The 13977-nt window shown below is 37.7% G+C and overlaps 1 protein-coding gene across 4 annotated transcripts in view; it reads left to right on the top strand.

Moving 5' to 3' along the window:
• Positions 1 to 13977, top strand: part of LOC126917182 (transducin beta-like protein 2) — a 63752-nt gene that overhangs the window by 39359 nt on the left and 10416 nt on the right. For 3 of the 4 annotated variants that reach the window (XM_050723781.1, XM_050723782.1, XM_050723783.1), the window contains exon 3: positions 216 to 4885. The exons of the other annotated variant lie outside the window; for it this stretch is intronic. In XM_050723781.1, the coding sequence (XP_050579738.1) occupies positions 216 to 1912 (1697 nt within the window). In that variant the 3' untranslated portion in view covers positions 1913 to 4885. Of the gene's footprint in view, positions 1 to 215; positions 4886 to 13977 lie in introns of those variants that run through there. 4 annotated transcript variants of the gene reach the window in all.

Genomic DNA, 13977 nt, shown 5'->3' with positions numbered 1-13977 from the left:
ATGTATATATTCTAAAGAATGTACAATTTATCCTAAGAAACATAATAAAGAAATCACGTAGAGATGTTTAGAAGCACTAAAGAGATGTTAGAAATAGGACAGAGATGCATGCGCGTGGTGTGTGGCAAATTTTTAACAGTATAATGTAGGAGATTTTTAAGTCTCGCTGCCGGACGATGAACTGACGCATATATGTTTTTGTATGTGACATAAAGATTGCGGCCTGGGGCCGGAAGAGCTGCTGGATCCTGGGGAGACCGGTCAATACAACAACTGTCAGGCGAATTGTGAGACATCAGATTCAACGATGGAGACAATATCAGAGACCAACAGCATGTCGTCTTCCTCAACTTCCATATTGACGACAATTACCGTATCCAATGACTCATCTGCAACCTTGGACGGAGATAATTTGACGACGACATCGTTGTCAACGGAGGAAGATCAAGTCATCCTAAGTAGGAGGCAACGAAAGAATCATACCAGAACTCTACGAGATCAATATCCTGAGTTTCAGGACGACTTGCACGAAGACGAGCAGTCAGACCAACGACAACAACGACATCGTCGATTCGTCCACGGTCTAGACTCCGAGGAGATCTCCGAGATAAAGTTCGCAGAGAGAATAGGTCTGTGCTCCAGAGAAGCGCAGATTCCGTACGATGCTTACAAAGTAGAAAAGCATTTTCCGAGCATTCAGAGAAGGCAACTGCAGTATTTTTGTGACGCAACTCTAGCTTCGTTGCTTCGCAACTACACGCTCTCCGGGCAGCAGCTAATTGACCTTGGCTATCCCGTGGAGTACGGTCATTTCCCTGGCTGCGCGGTGATTAACAACCATTATCAGTACCCGATGGGTCATCCAGCTATTGGCTATCATCATTTGGACGCGAACGCGCAGGAATTCATACCTGGCGGCAGCAATGTTATGTGGCCGGCGGAGAGCGAGGGGGACAGTGGACATTGCAGCGGAAGTTCGGTGGAGAATTCCGATCTGGAGCCAGAGAGTGCTTCGGAGAGTGATAAAAATTCAGACATCGGCGAGTCGTCATCTTCATCATTTTGTTCGTCCGATTGCAGTTACCCATTCGAAAGGTACTCGAATCGGAATTTCTACCCACCGATCCTGACCATCAATGAAAGAAAATGTGCCAGATGTCACAGAGTCTTCTACCAGGACCAGAGAAACGATGATTACCTGTACCACGAACCATGCGTCTACCACTGGGGCAAGCTACGTAGCAGCGTCGTAGCAGGCACTCACTGTAATATGTGGCAGTGTTGTCGAGGACGAGATAACGCCAGAGGCTGCACTGTAGCTCGAATGCATGTGTGGACGGGATTGACGCCGGGTTATAACGGCCCATTCGATGGCTACGTCCGTACCAGTTTGGCGAGAACCGTGCCCATAGATGGCAATTATGGCGTTTATGCTTTGGACTGCGAGATGTGCTTTACGAAGCACGGTCTCGAACTAACCAAGGTCACCGTGGTCGACATCAACGGCAAGGTCGTTTACGACGCTTTGGTGAAGCCGGACACCGAGGTGATCGATTACAATACCAGATTCAGCGGCATCACCGCAAAAGATCTGGCAAATGCGACGAAAACGCTCAAGGACGTTCAGAAAGACTTGACCGGTTTCATCCACGCGGAGACCATACTCATAGGTCACGGGCTAGAGAACGATCTGCGTGCGCTCAAGTTACTCCACGCGACGGTGATCGACACATGCATCGCGTATCCGCATTTCCTCGGTTATCCTTTCCGTAGCAGTCTAAAGACGTTAGCGAGGACGGTGCTATGTAAAGAAATTCAAATAAAGGGGCACGATTCCGTGGAGGATGCTAGGATCGTGATGGATCTCATGTTACGGAAGCTGCAGCACGAAATGCCGTATGATCATCAATGACCAAGAGAAAGGGAATTAACATAGAAGAAGAAAAAGGAATACAGTGAACGATCCGCTGGACTTCTTTTCCGCGAGATGCTCAAACGAACTGCGTGGTGAAAATCAAATTTATTTTTCGTCCACGAACAATTTAAAATTCGGACGTTCGCTGTTATCTAATCTGGCCGCGTAGGATTCCATCGAGAAGTTACAATGCGTAAACATCGATGGTTCACGATCTTCGTCTTCTCAACTTAATAAGTTGACTCTATTATAAAAACATTAATTGTGTCGGCCTGAGCGAGTTACTTCCGTCAGTGTTCAGTTCCAAGTAAAGTCTGTGATATGTAACAAAAAAAAAAAAAAGAAGAAAAAAGAAAAAAAAGGAACTATATATATAATGCGGACCCCGACGCGTTTAGGCAGTGTTCATCATACCGGGGTCGCGTTTTTCGCTCGCACAGATGAACATATACATACACACGCATACACAATTCATACATTCAGTATCAAAAATAGATTATAGTCAACTTTTTGTACGATGCACATCGTTGCCGAGGAAAAAATTTGACTCGATTTTTTTCTTCTTTTTTATACATGATGTAGATTAATATAGAATTTTCCTCTTGAATCTCTATTGCGGCTCCGATGAAAAATGTTAATTTCTTTTAACCGATTTCTATTTTTCTGACAAATTTTTGCTCTTTTTAAGATCCAACAAAATAGAAACACATGGATCGTTTATATCAGAAAAATCGATACTCGAAAAAAATAGTTCTGTTTTTAACACTCTTTTCTTTAAACAATGAAAGATGCAGAAAATATAACAAAAATTGAAAAGTCGAATCTTTTTACACTCAGATTAGAATATTATGTATTGCGATTCGACATGCTATGCATCTGAAATATAATATTTTCAAGAGTAACGACAAATCGTACGAGTTCTCGCAGCCGCAAGAAAAATTCTTCGTCCTTTGTCGTTAAAGGTGGATTATGTAAATTTTGTTAGCGATGACAATCGCAATAATAAAGATTATTACTCGATGATCCATCTAACTCAAGTTCTTGCTGGTAGAGAGACTTTATTATACAACAATATTTCCTATTCACGAGACAATTTCCTCGGCAAGTGATGTTAGTGGTGATATACATTCGCACACACATTGTTTCTCATATGTAGTAATATGTTTCGAGTTTCTCACACTTCATGTATCATGTATAAAAGTACATCTTGCTTCTATGTGTATATATATATGTGTATATATGTACGTTTATGCATATATGCATATACTATATATATGCGCGCGCGTGTGTGTGTCTGTAGATATAAGTATATGTATGTATGTATGTATATATGCTTACACATATATACATAGTATGCATATACATACACGTATACGCGTATACGTATGCGTTTCTTATACCTTGCGATTTGCGACTTCTTCTCATGCATATTTCATCCCGCGTCATTTTTTCGTACACGTACTTTAAGAGGAGGACACGCGGTGTCATTGATGCTCGTAAGTGTCTCGGGCTTCCACAATGGCTTGCATTTAAATTCTCCTCGAAAACGTCTAGAAAATGCCGCTAAACGAGGACACACATACAAAGATCGAGATGTTACTTCGAATCAACTTGATTTTTATTTTTTTTTTCCCCCCCTTTTAATTGCTATTCTCTTTTCCTTCTTCTTCTTTAAATTATATTCTTCGGTAATTTTTTTTTCTTTCTTCTCGAATTGGCAAGAGATAAGGATTTTCTTGCGATAAAATGCCCGCTCTGTCCTCTTCGTGTTTCTCGGACAAAACAGAAACCAATGTACCTTATCGCCGCGTGCGTGCGTGCCACTCCGCTCTTTCTTCATCCATAATCGGTTATCGAATTTCTTCTCCAAGACAAAAGTGGCGAACGTGAGCCGAATCGAACGACATTTTTATAATTGACCACAATAATCCATTATCTCGCGTTATATGACACAATGTTTTCGTTTCATACGTGTCGTCGCATGTAAACGATCGGGAACACTCGATTCGAATCGGGATCAAATCCCTGAGAATTATACGTTCGATTCGCCTCACGTTATATGAATTAAGACAGTGGGTAATGTTCCATGATTTTATACTTTATTACCGACATTAACTGATGCCTTGTGTGTACCCATTTGTCTATCAAACGTATAGTAAATATAACATACACAGCAATATTGTCCCAAACGCACGTGGTTATTTGTACAAAGTATTGCGCAATAGAATTTTGCATTTTCCTCCTTCCAAGAGCCGGGAAAATTATACGTCTGTGTAACAGGTTTTCACGATGAAAAGCAATGATTCTTGGAAACCTGTACTTTACACAGTTGAAATTATTTTACTTAATTTTAACTCTGCCATCTTAGATTCGTCCCGACGTTTCCTTTTCTTATTGTTGTTGTCCTTCTTTTTTTTACGATTTAATTTATGTATATTATAACTCGCGTCAAAATATCAGAAAAACGTTTTCAACCTCGCATCGGTACATCGATCTCAGCTTCTTGTACATATATCATCCGACGTTCTTTCGTTGCGATATTTAAACATTTGTTCAAAACATTTTGAAGAAGAAGTTTTCTTAACACGTGCGAATCCGTTAATCGTCATTGGAGCGCAATATATTGTTAAGGATTGTTTCATTACGCTCATGATACCGTTTTCATGGTAGAAAGTCACGTGGTACGAAAAGCAATATTATTCATCGCTTTGTAAATAGCATAATATTTATTTAAGCGCATCGAGAGGCAAAGTACCTGTGCATCCTGTATAAAGAATGTTCCTCCGATTTTCTCAGCCATTACTTGTAGAAGTACAACGGGGATCATCACGGGGATTCGTTCACGATCGATTAATTTTGTTATATTTTCATGCGTCTTTTTGTATACCGAGAACAACTGATTTATTTTTCATTTGTACTGTTTGAATGACGTCCAAATATGGAAAAATACATTTATTATATAAAACATAATTGTTACTCTCAATCCTTTACACTGCATACAATTTCAAAAACCATCCCGTTTAACTCACCAACAAATAACATTGAAAAAAGTATCCATTGGTGGTATAAGAAAATGATGAGACAGAAATGACAAAATACCCGAATACCTTTAGAGAATTGTCGAGAGAAAAGTGCATTAGACGTATGCGGTTCAAAGTAATTCGAAACTCCGATCGAAAGAGTAAACCGACAGGTTTTACCAAGCATCGCAATTTGACTATTTTTCTCAAATGATTTTCAAATTACTTTGAACCGCTTGTCACGCGGAAGTATTTTTCTCGGATATGTTATAAGCAACCGTTGCCATTTTCGTATAAATATTTCATTAATCATTTCGATCCGATTCAGTCGACAATGACATAGTAATTTCGCTGATCTTACCAACAGCGTGTAACTTTCAAAGAATATCGACCATCTTGCCGGAACGATCAGGTTACGCATTTCAATGGACGATCTTTCTTATTGAGAAATTTATAAAGCTATCATTGCCCGAGGATCTCGTTCCTTTTTCAGAATATTACATCTGATGAAGTTTCATGATGAATCATCAGCCTTGAAGCGATCTCGTTCGGTGCGCGTCTGTCCCGCGTTCCGAATGAAATTCGAATCGTCGGCGCATCGCGATGGAAAGAACATTGTCTCGTTTCTTTATTGTTCGTATTATTACGACTCATTAAAAAAAGAAAAAAAGAAATGGAAGAAATTGTTCATCAAAAGTCTGCCGAGAATAAAAAGAGAAACGAGATACAAGAGAAAAGATGGTCGCGAACAAATCCTCGCGAGGAAACGTGTCCTCGAGAGGAAACAATGGCAATGCTGCGACACTGCAAAGCATATAACCAACTCTCCTGTTTCGTGTTTCCCTCCCACCCGATCTTTCATTCCCCTTTCTTTTCATTTTGTTGCACCGAAATAACCAGAAACTCCTTATCTTCGTTTAACGTCCTATATAACGTAGGTATATAGGAAAGTGTTCGCGCATTAAATGCACGGATAAAAATGATTAATGTAAACTAACCACGAAGAGGCGTCAAGGAAAAAAAGAAACGAGCGAAATGATTCTTTTCTTCGACGATCGACCGAGATACGTATACATTTGTATACCGTACGCATTGTGCATCTGTAAAGACGTCGTTGGAAAGAAAAAAAGAGTATTTTCACCGATCGTGTCTCCTCTGGCAATCTCAAACTTTGCCTTCTATCGTAGGTAGACGTATCTCTCTTTCTTTCTCTCTCTCTCTCTCTCTCTCTCTTTCGACACAAGACACACCCGAGCCTCGTCCGCTAGACTTTCAAAACGCTTTTTGTTATTTCCGTCGCTTGAAAGCGACCCACGTGTATTAAGCATACATACATGTGTATAGAAGCTGCTCGATTATGTAAGCTTAACCTCGGATGATCGATGAATAGAAGGAGGTCGTACCGAATATATATACCGATCGTTTTCTTTCTTGAATCATCAGTCGTGTTTCGGGAGAGACACTCTTCTTGAGGTCACCGTTTATACACGTATGTACATATGTATATAGTAGGACACACATTACGCACATTATATTCGCGTCGTGGAATCGTAATTCGTTTGCAGCTCGATCGATGGCAACGTACTCATCGATTAACTTTGTCGATGACTGCATCTGTTAGTACAGTGCAGTCCACGTATACACACGCAACGTTAATAACGTCCGATGGTGAGAATCGATGTGGTCACATCGGTCAGATACTTTTGTCTCGAAGAATCATCGATCAAGACGATTATCTATCTACTCGTTAAGCGTTAGATAATATAGGCGAGAAAAGAATAATAATGACAAAAAGAAAGGCATTGCGTGAGTGGAAGAAGATTGCGCAACTAAGAAACGATGGATAGAGAGAGAGAGAGAGAGAGACGTAAAGACAAACCGTTTAATTGTATGAATAATTGTACGAATAACGAAAGTTTGATTGGTGCTGAAAAAAAGATTTAACCTTCTGTCCTCTAATTTATACAATCATGATCATGTAAAGTGATCATATAAAGCTATTTTCGACGTGGAATTTAAGACTTTTGTTAATTCTGAAATATAATTCAGATATTGTTAGGCTAAGTTTGACGAAGATGCGAAGGTTAATTCTTTGGTAGCCCAACGTTTACGTTCACACTGCCGAGTCAAATTTTCTTTAGTTTCAAGTGTATTGTTAAGTACAATACGTTTCAAGCTGTTTTGTTCGCTTTTTTCCTATATTTTTGTCTCACTGCTCCTATGTTTTAAAGATCACCTTTCCTGTTATCGTCGAAAATCAGCGCTAGTCAATCTGCTCAGCATGTTGGAAACGACGGAACGTTCGTTCGACGCACTGCTAACGTTTCTACAACGTGCCTCTTTCTTTGTGCTCCCGATCATTTTGCATTCTGTTCTCTCGCTACGAAAAGCAACCGATGGAACAATGATTTTTCCCTGATGAACGATCTCTGGTGATTTCTCTTCCTTCGTAATACGTAGAGAATGCCGGAATGCGAAGGATCGATGAGAATTATATTTTGTACAGACAATTTATCGATATTTACGATTAGCGAGTTTTTATTTAATAAATCTTGTATGTGTCAGCGCCGTTCTACGCTTTTGATTGTATCAACTTTACAATGCGGCAATACCATTCACGCAATGTCAAGAAAACTTCGTTCCATCGAGAAAAAAGTAACGAAAAATGAGATAAAAGAGATGCGAGATGTATTTTTCATGCCAGGTATATCGTGTTTTTTTTTTTGTTGTATCCTAAATTATAAATTAGTTAGGAAAACCAGTTTTAAGGTCAATAATTAAAATCGATGAAATATATATATATATATATGTATATAACAGAGCTCGCGAAGAACGATCAAGGACGATGAGAAAAATGCAATAACAATCGTGTGCCACGCGATATAGATCGAAAAAGCAATATTTTACTGCTCTTACTATAACATGACGCCGATAATGCCTAAATGGATATATTACTTGTGGATACACGATTTTCTGTAATCTGAGCGTGCAAAAATTCAGAAAATTTCGTAACTAACTAGATATCGATGCTAAGCTAATTTCGGACAAATTTAGACCGTAAGAATTGTAATTAGCTGTTCGTTAGACTATGTAACGACCAACTATTAACGATGACATATTCAAGCATCCAACGCGAACGTAATTACAGCCTTATAACGATTTCCGGGGTTTTTACCGCGGTTCTCACATAACACGATCGCGCAAAACCCGCAAACTGGAAGATATTGATAATTATTTATTTCTACTGGAAGTATTTGGAATTGAGATTTTGAAAGGTTCGATCGGTTCGCATACGCGTTACCGATAAAAATGTAAACGTATGTACTACATAGAAGAACAGTTTTGTTCTAATAGAATATATACATAGGCTAGTTGTTATTACATTTTTAGATGATTTCGTGCGATTTTAACACGCTTCGTGTTGCGGGAAAATTGAAAGTTTCGACAGAACGTTAGGAGAAAGTTAAATACCTACATTAGAATATTTCATTAAAATCGCAGTGTACTGAATTTTTGCTTTTTAAACGTACAGTGATTCAGGAAAGTCTTTGAACACTTTGCACGGAAAACTTTGATGGATAATGTATTACATGCATTATACGTGTATTATACTTTTTGAAACTTCATCGACACGGTAATGAGACGCGACTACTATGACTTTGTTGACGAGGCCTGAAATAAATGCTACAGTATATAGAAAACTGCAAGCACACAGCTGAAATGTTTACGGTGTTAATGAAATTTCAAAATACAGATATTGTATAACACACATGATGAATGTTTAAATACCTATATGGTTTCGCGAGTCATCGTAGCTAATTCGAAAAACTGATTAAAAGGTGTCTTGTTTGCCGAGAGAAGATTTTATCCTCAATATCGATCATATTTCGTCGTTAGTTCGCGCGCCACTGAACGCCTTAATAAACAGCAATAAAATAAAATAAAATTCCACGTGGAATCTGCCTACGATTATTTCGTGCGGCGTATTTGAAACGTATGTACGAAGTCCAAATCGAAGAGATCTTGCGTTCATCGCGAACGTTCTCTGATCCATTATATCACGTCGCTGCCAATTCTTCAGAGAGAGAAAGAGAGAGAGAGGGAGAAAGAAAGAAAGAGAAAGAGAGCTTTCGAATGAAAATCTCGCGAAGAAAGTTCGATCGTGCCTTCTAGTGTTCGCAGTGACATGGTTACGCCTCTGTTTTGACGAACGATCCCGCGACGATCGCGGTTCCAACAGATGCAAAGGTCACACGTTACGTAATTTTGTTCCAGAAGATTGCGGACATTTGCTTCCGCGATTTCATACTTTCTCTTTCTCTTTCTCTCTCCCACACTCTCTTTTTCTCCTCTGTTATACAGCCGAGAAATTAGCGAGCCGTTATCAAGGATTACAAAACAATTTTTCCTTGACGTCGTAAATGCGATACGAATGCGAAAAGCTTTTCGATTCGAGAGACAAAATGTTGGAATGATCATGGAACATTTGTCCGTTTTAAGCCATTCGCACGATAGAATGGACCGACATGTTTGCTACGTTACAACAATGGAATATTCCGTCAAAATACACGAAGTAAATTACCACGGTTTCGTTTCGAACAAGTGAAATAACGCTTCGACTTGAATGAATCCTAAAAGATTTATATATTTGCTTCGTAACAATATAACAAATAGTTGAATTTTTTGATAAGAATGATTCGTTCTTTGATTGCGAATGGTTTAAAACAAATAAGAGATACGTATTTATGGGAGACGATGTAAACTATGTGAGAACAGTGTACGATTCCTCTTTTTTTTTTTTTTTTTTTTTTTGGAAAGATAATATTGTGATTGTGACTGGAATGAAGAAGGACGATTAAAGTGTAAATATTTGTTAAGCGACTGCGTGTTCTTTTTTTTCACACCCATTCGAAACAGCAATGAGAAACATATCACTGTCAAGAGACATTTAGGAATGCGTGCTGCGAAGAAGCATCGCGAAACGCGCTATAAATTTCCTGAAAAGAATAAAATCAAGAATCTCAACTTTAGCCTTTTCATCGAACATCTGTTTTTTTCAAAGCTTGGCCGAAAGAAGTTAATTGTTTGCATTGTCGGAGCTGTTTAAAAATTGAAAGATAAACAATCCGCTCTTCGTTATCCTCGACATTGCTACCTTATTTTATCGATTCCTTTACTTTAATTTCCTTTTTTACTTTCTCTTTCTATAAATCGTCCTTGAAGCTTAATTTCGTTTAACTTGAAAACAATATATATATATATATGGTATGGAAAATGTTAACTAAAACTACAAACTTCTATCCTTTATTTATTCCAAAACGAAAATCGTAAATCATTTATATATACCTATACAAGCGTCCTCTTTATTAAACTCAAAGTCACGTATTTATAAATTAAGATGCTAATTTTTGTTTTCACGAGAGGATTATTTTATAGCATAAGAAATTGTTTACAGCATATATTTGCGTCATTTATACGTGACGACGTTATATTGCGATTGGAGTTTTTCTGACTATCGCACGTATCGAAGATAAATCGAAGACCTTTCCTAATCAGAAAGTTCGCCAATGGCATTATGAGTCTCCTCGTGCAGGCCTGCCAACGAAACTGCACGTTTCCTCGTTACGATCAACGAGAGAGTTAAAAGATAACTGTAACCGGATTTACGTACAAAGCGAAAGTATAGTTCTTCGTACTGGATATGGATATACAATCTTTCACAGTGTCTAGTTACGACTTGTTATCAAGGCACGTATGTAATATATGTAAACGTATTTCCTGAGGTAGTGTCACTACGTTGACATATGTAAATATGTATAATATGAATACGTTTAGAAAACTAATTTGAACAAGCAGTTATACAGAGTGTCACGTTTTAACTTCCCCAGGCAAGTGTCTCGAAAGATACGAGAAATATAAAAAAATGTCTGAAATGAAAGTTATAGCACATTGAGGGGAACAGATACTTTTGGTGACATTGAAAAATCTTTCAACAACCAACTTTGGATTTTTAAATTAGAACCTATATTTTTAAACGTGTCATCTTATGGCTGTCATTTTCAAACTACTTTAATCTAATGTCTAATACTTTACTTACCCTTAATACTTTATTTTAATGTATAATGCCGTACACAAGCTATTTCTCAGCTATAATTGCTCAAATTCGACATGCCGCCCCGGCATTGACGTTACCCGATGTACAAGGTTGCACGTCATGTTGCCTGTAAAAGGAGCTAATTTTGGTCCTATGTGTATATTTCACTGCAGTGAATTATGGGTTCTATCGCGATAGATGTTTGAGTTTTTTCGAAGCATTTCCCTACTCTGTTTACTGCCGCAAGCGATAGATTCTAACACGTATGAACAATTCTACGTACGATACCTTCAAACGCTACTAGTTTAACTTGATAAATGTTATTCTTTAAATAGCTCCACGTAAAAAAGTTTGTCAATAACAGTTGAAAATATGAAACGTAGGATTGCTCATACGTGTTCGAATCTATTAGCTACCACAATGAGCAAGGTTTATATTTTGTTTATAAGGTAAAACTATACGTAGTGAAACATATATATATACAGATAAAGCCGGCTCTTTTTCGAGCTAATACGATGTACAAAGTCCGACTGTGCAACCTTCGTACAAGTGCATAGTGAATTACGTTAATACCAGCGACATATCAAGTTTGAATAGTTATAAATCGAGAACAACCTATGAAAAAAGTATGTTTTGGTAGAGTTTCGAAGATATGTGATGCTCGAATGTGACGTGAGCTCGATGCGAGCTAAAACGATGTACATAAAAATATGGGTTCGAATTAAAAAATTCGAAGTTGACTATCTGTAAAAGATTTTTCAATGTCTCCATAACGTCAAATATGCTACAATATGCTACAACTTTCGTTTGAAACATTTTTTTTATACTTCTCGTATCTTTCGAGATATTTGACTATAGAGAAATTGAAATGGGATAACCCGCACAGTTAATTGGTCGATCGTCTAAAAATAGCTGAAAAGAAAATGAGAATCTTTTTGTTTACAGGGGTGGAAATTTTTTATTAGAATATTTTAAGTGGAAAAATTTTATTACTATACTTTGGGTGAAAACTTTCCGATTGCAGAGATAGATATCTTTTTTTAGAATATCTCCTGGGTAAAAAATTTTAATTTGCGAAGGTGGACATTTTTTATTAATATATTTTGGATAAGAATTTGCTTAAGTGGAATTTGCGAAGGTTTAATAGTTTGGATCAAACGTTATGAGGTATATTTAATACCTCGGCCGTCAAACGATCAAAACTAGAGAATACAGACGTGCGCCGAATTTCTCTCTAAAGATCCTCCGTTGTTCGTTGAAGAAACATTCTTTCCTCAAATGCTCGACGATTGTCGTAACACTTGTAATACCTAATGATACTTGTGCAAAAGCAAAGACAATAAAATTACGACTTTTAATATCGGTATCTTTGGGATCTCAAGATAAGAACGATCGCACGATCGCAAACAATCTACAATTTGTTTGTCATTTCCGGTGAATATTTTCTCAAATATTTCTGCAAAGTCAAACAGATCTAAGAGGTAAAAGAAAAAAGTAAGGAATTATTTCGTGTGTCATACGTCGAGGTTACAGTGACAAATGTTCATCTAGATATTCGCCGGCCTTTATACACCACGTTAAAATAAATTTCGTGACCTCCTAGGGACGACCGTGAGTTTTCAACGTCTCGGACGTTCCGCTGTAGAATTGAAACGTTTTGCAATTATAAAAAGATTCATGGCGTTTCTTTCGAGTTCTCTCAACCAGCTTGCTTCGTTCACGATATTAACAATCTCCGATCCATATTGTTCGCTTTACAATACTCTTCGAACCGATCTTCCCGATAAGATATTTTCTTACTTGATCGCTGTGAAATCTAAACCGTGCAAATACCAGGTAAGAATCACGCTGCTAATGATTATATTCACGATTATACGTATTACAATGCTAATGAAATTTCAACAAATGTTGTTGAATACTTTCGCGAGTAGTTACGTGTAAGTATATACGTAAGTATTCGGTGCCTTTTTTTTCTTCTTATCAGCGAGCGTTTTGGACGAATTTTTGGACGACGGAACAAGAGAAGGAGAGATATTCAGAAAAAAGCTAGTTTATCCGTATGAAGACGATAGCAGATGTTCTATTGCCTAGCACCTTACGAAATTTCCTTACGTAGATCTTCGTAATCTTTCGAGTGACATTCTGGAAACTTCTTTTTTAACCATTGGACAATCCAACAAACCGCATCGGGAAAAATTCGATTCTCGATACACCAATTGTACGTACTACGCAATTATTACGCAACGAACGATAATTACATTTCTCTATGATATTATCGCGTAAATCCTATCGATTTCGTTGAAAATAGATGCTCCTACGCAATGTACGAGTATCCTTCGTGTCTTCGTGGTACGATAAGCTTTTCCTTCTAAATCATTCTGTGTTTCAAAACGTCAAGGTCTTTTTTCCGTCACTGTTTTTATGAAATCTCGACCAGCTTCTCGTAATTTACGTGATAACTAAGAATCATGATTGTATCGTCTGCTATTTTTTATAAGATGACTGCTTCTTTTATTATAAGAAATTAATTATATTTCTTCAAGTCATAAAAACGTATTATAAAATAGCATACAGATAGAAACTAAGAGAACGATACTTTTACAAGTTGAAACATCTTCAGATTCTGAGAAAATTGATCGATTGATTCGATTGATACCATACGGTAATGTTCACAAAATTCAAATTCAAATACATTCGTATATCGCAGATTCATTTCATTTCTGACATCACGTGAAAGTACTTTTTAAAAATATCGTTGTTATCGTCGTCATGAAATCATTATCGTAGGTGATTCAAGACTCTTGCACGGTACTGTATGTATAACTATTAAAGCGGAGGAATTATGGTAAACGCGTGCTCGTGCCCTCGTGCTGGCCACTGGGAAGGTTTTTACGCGGGTCAGGGACATTTTCGGAGGCGTTGCCTCTCTTTTAAATTTATCCTTCACG

This window comes from Bombus affinis, chromosome 6 (assembly GCF_024516045.1).
Source record: "Bombus affinis isolate iyBomAffi1 chromosome 6, iyBomAffi1.2, whole genome shotgun sequence".
In the NCBI taxonomy this organism is placed as follows: Eukaryota; Metazoa; Arthropoda; class Insecta; order Hymenoptera; family Apidae; genus Bombus; species Bombus affinis.
The sequence above is the reverse complement of the archived record's forward strand: the minus strand, read 5'-3'. Positions and strand labels throughout refer to the sequence as shown.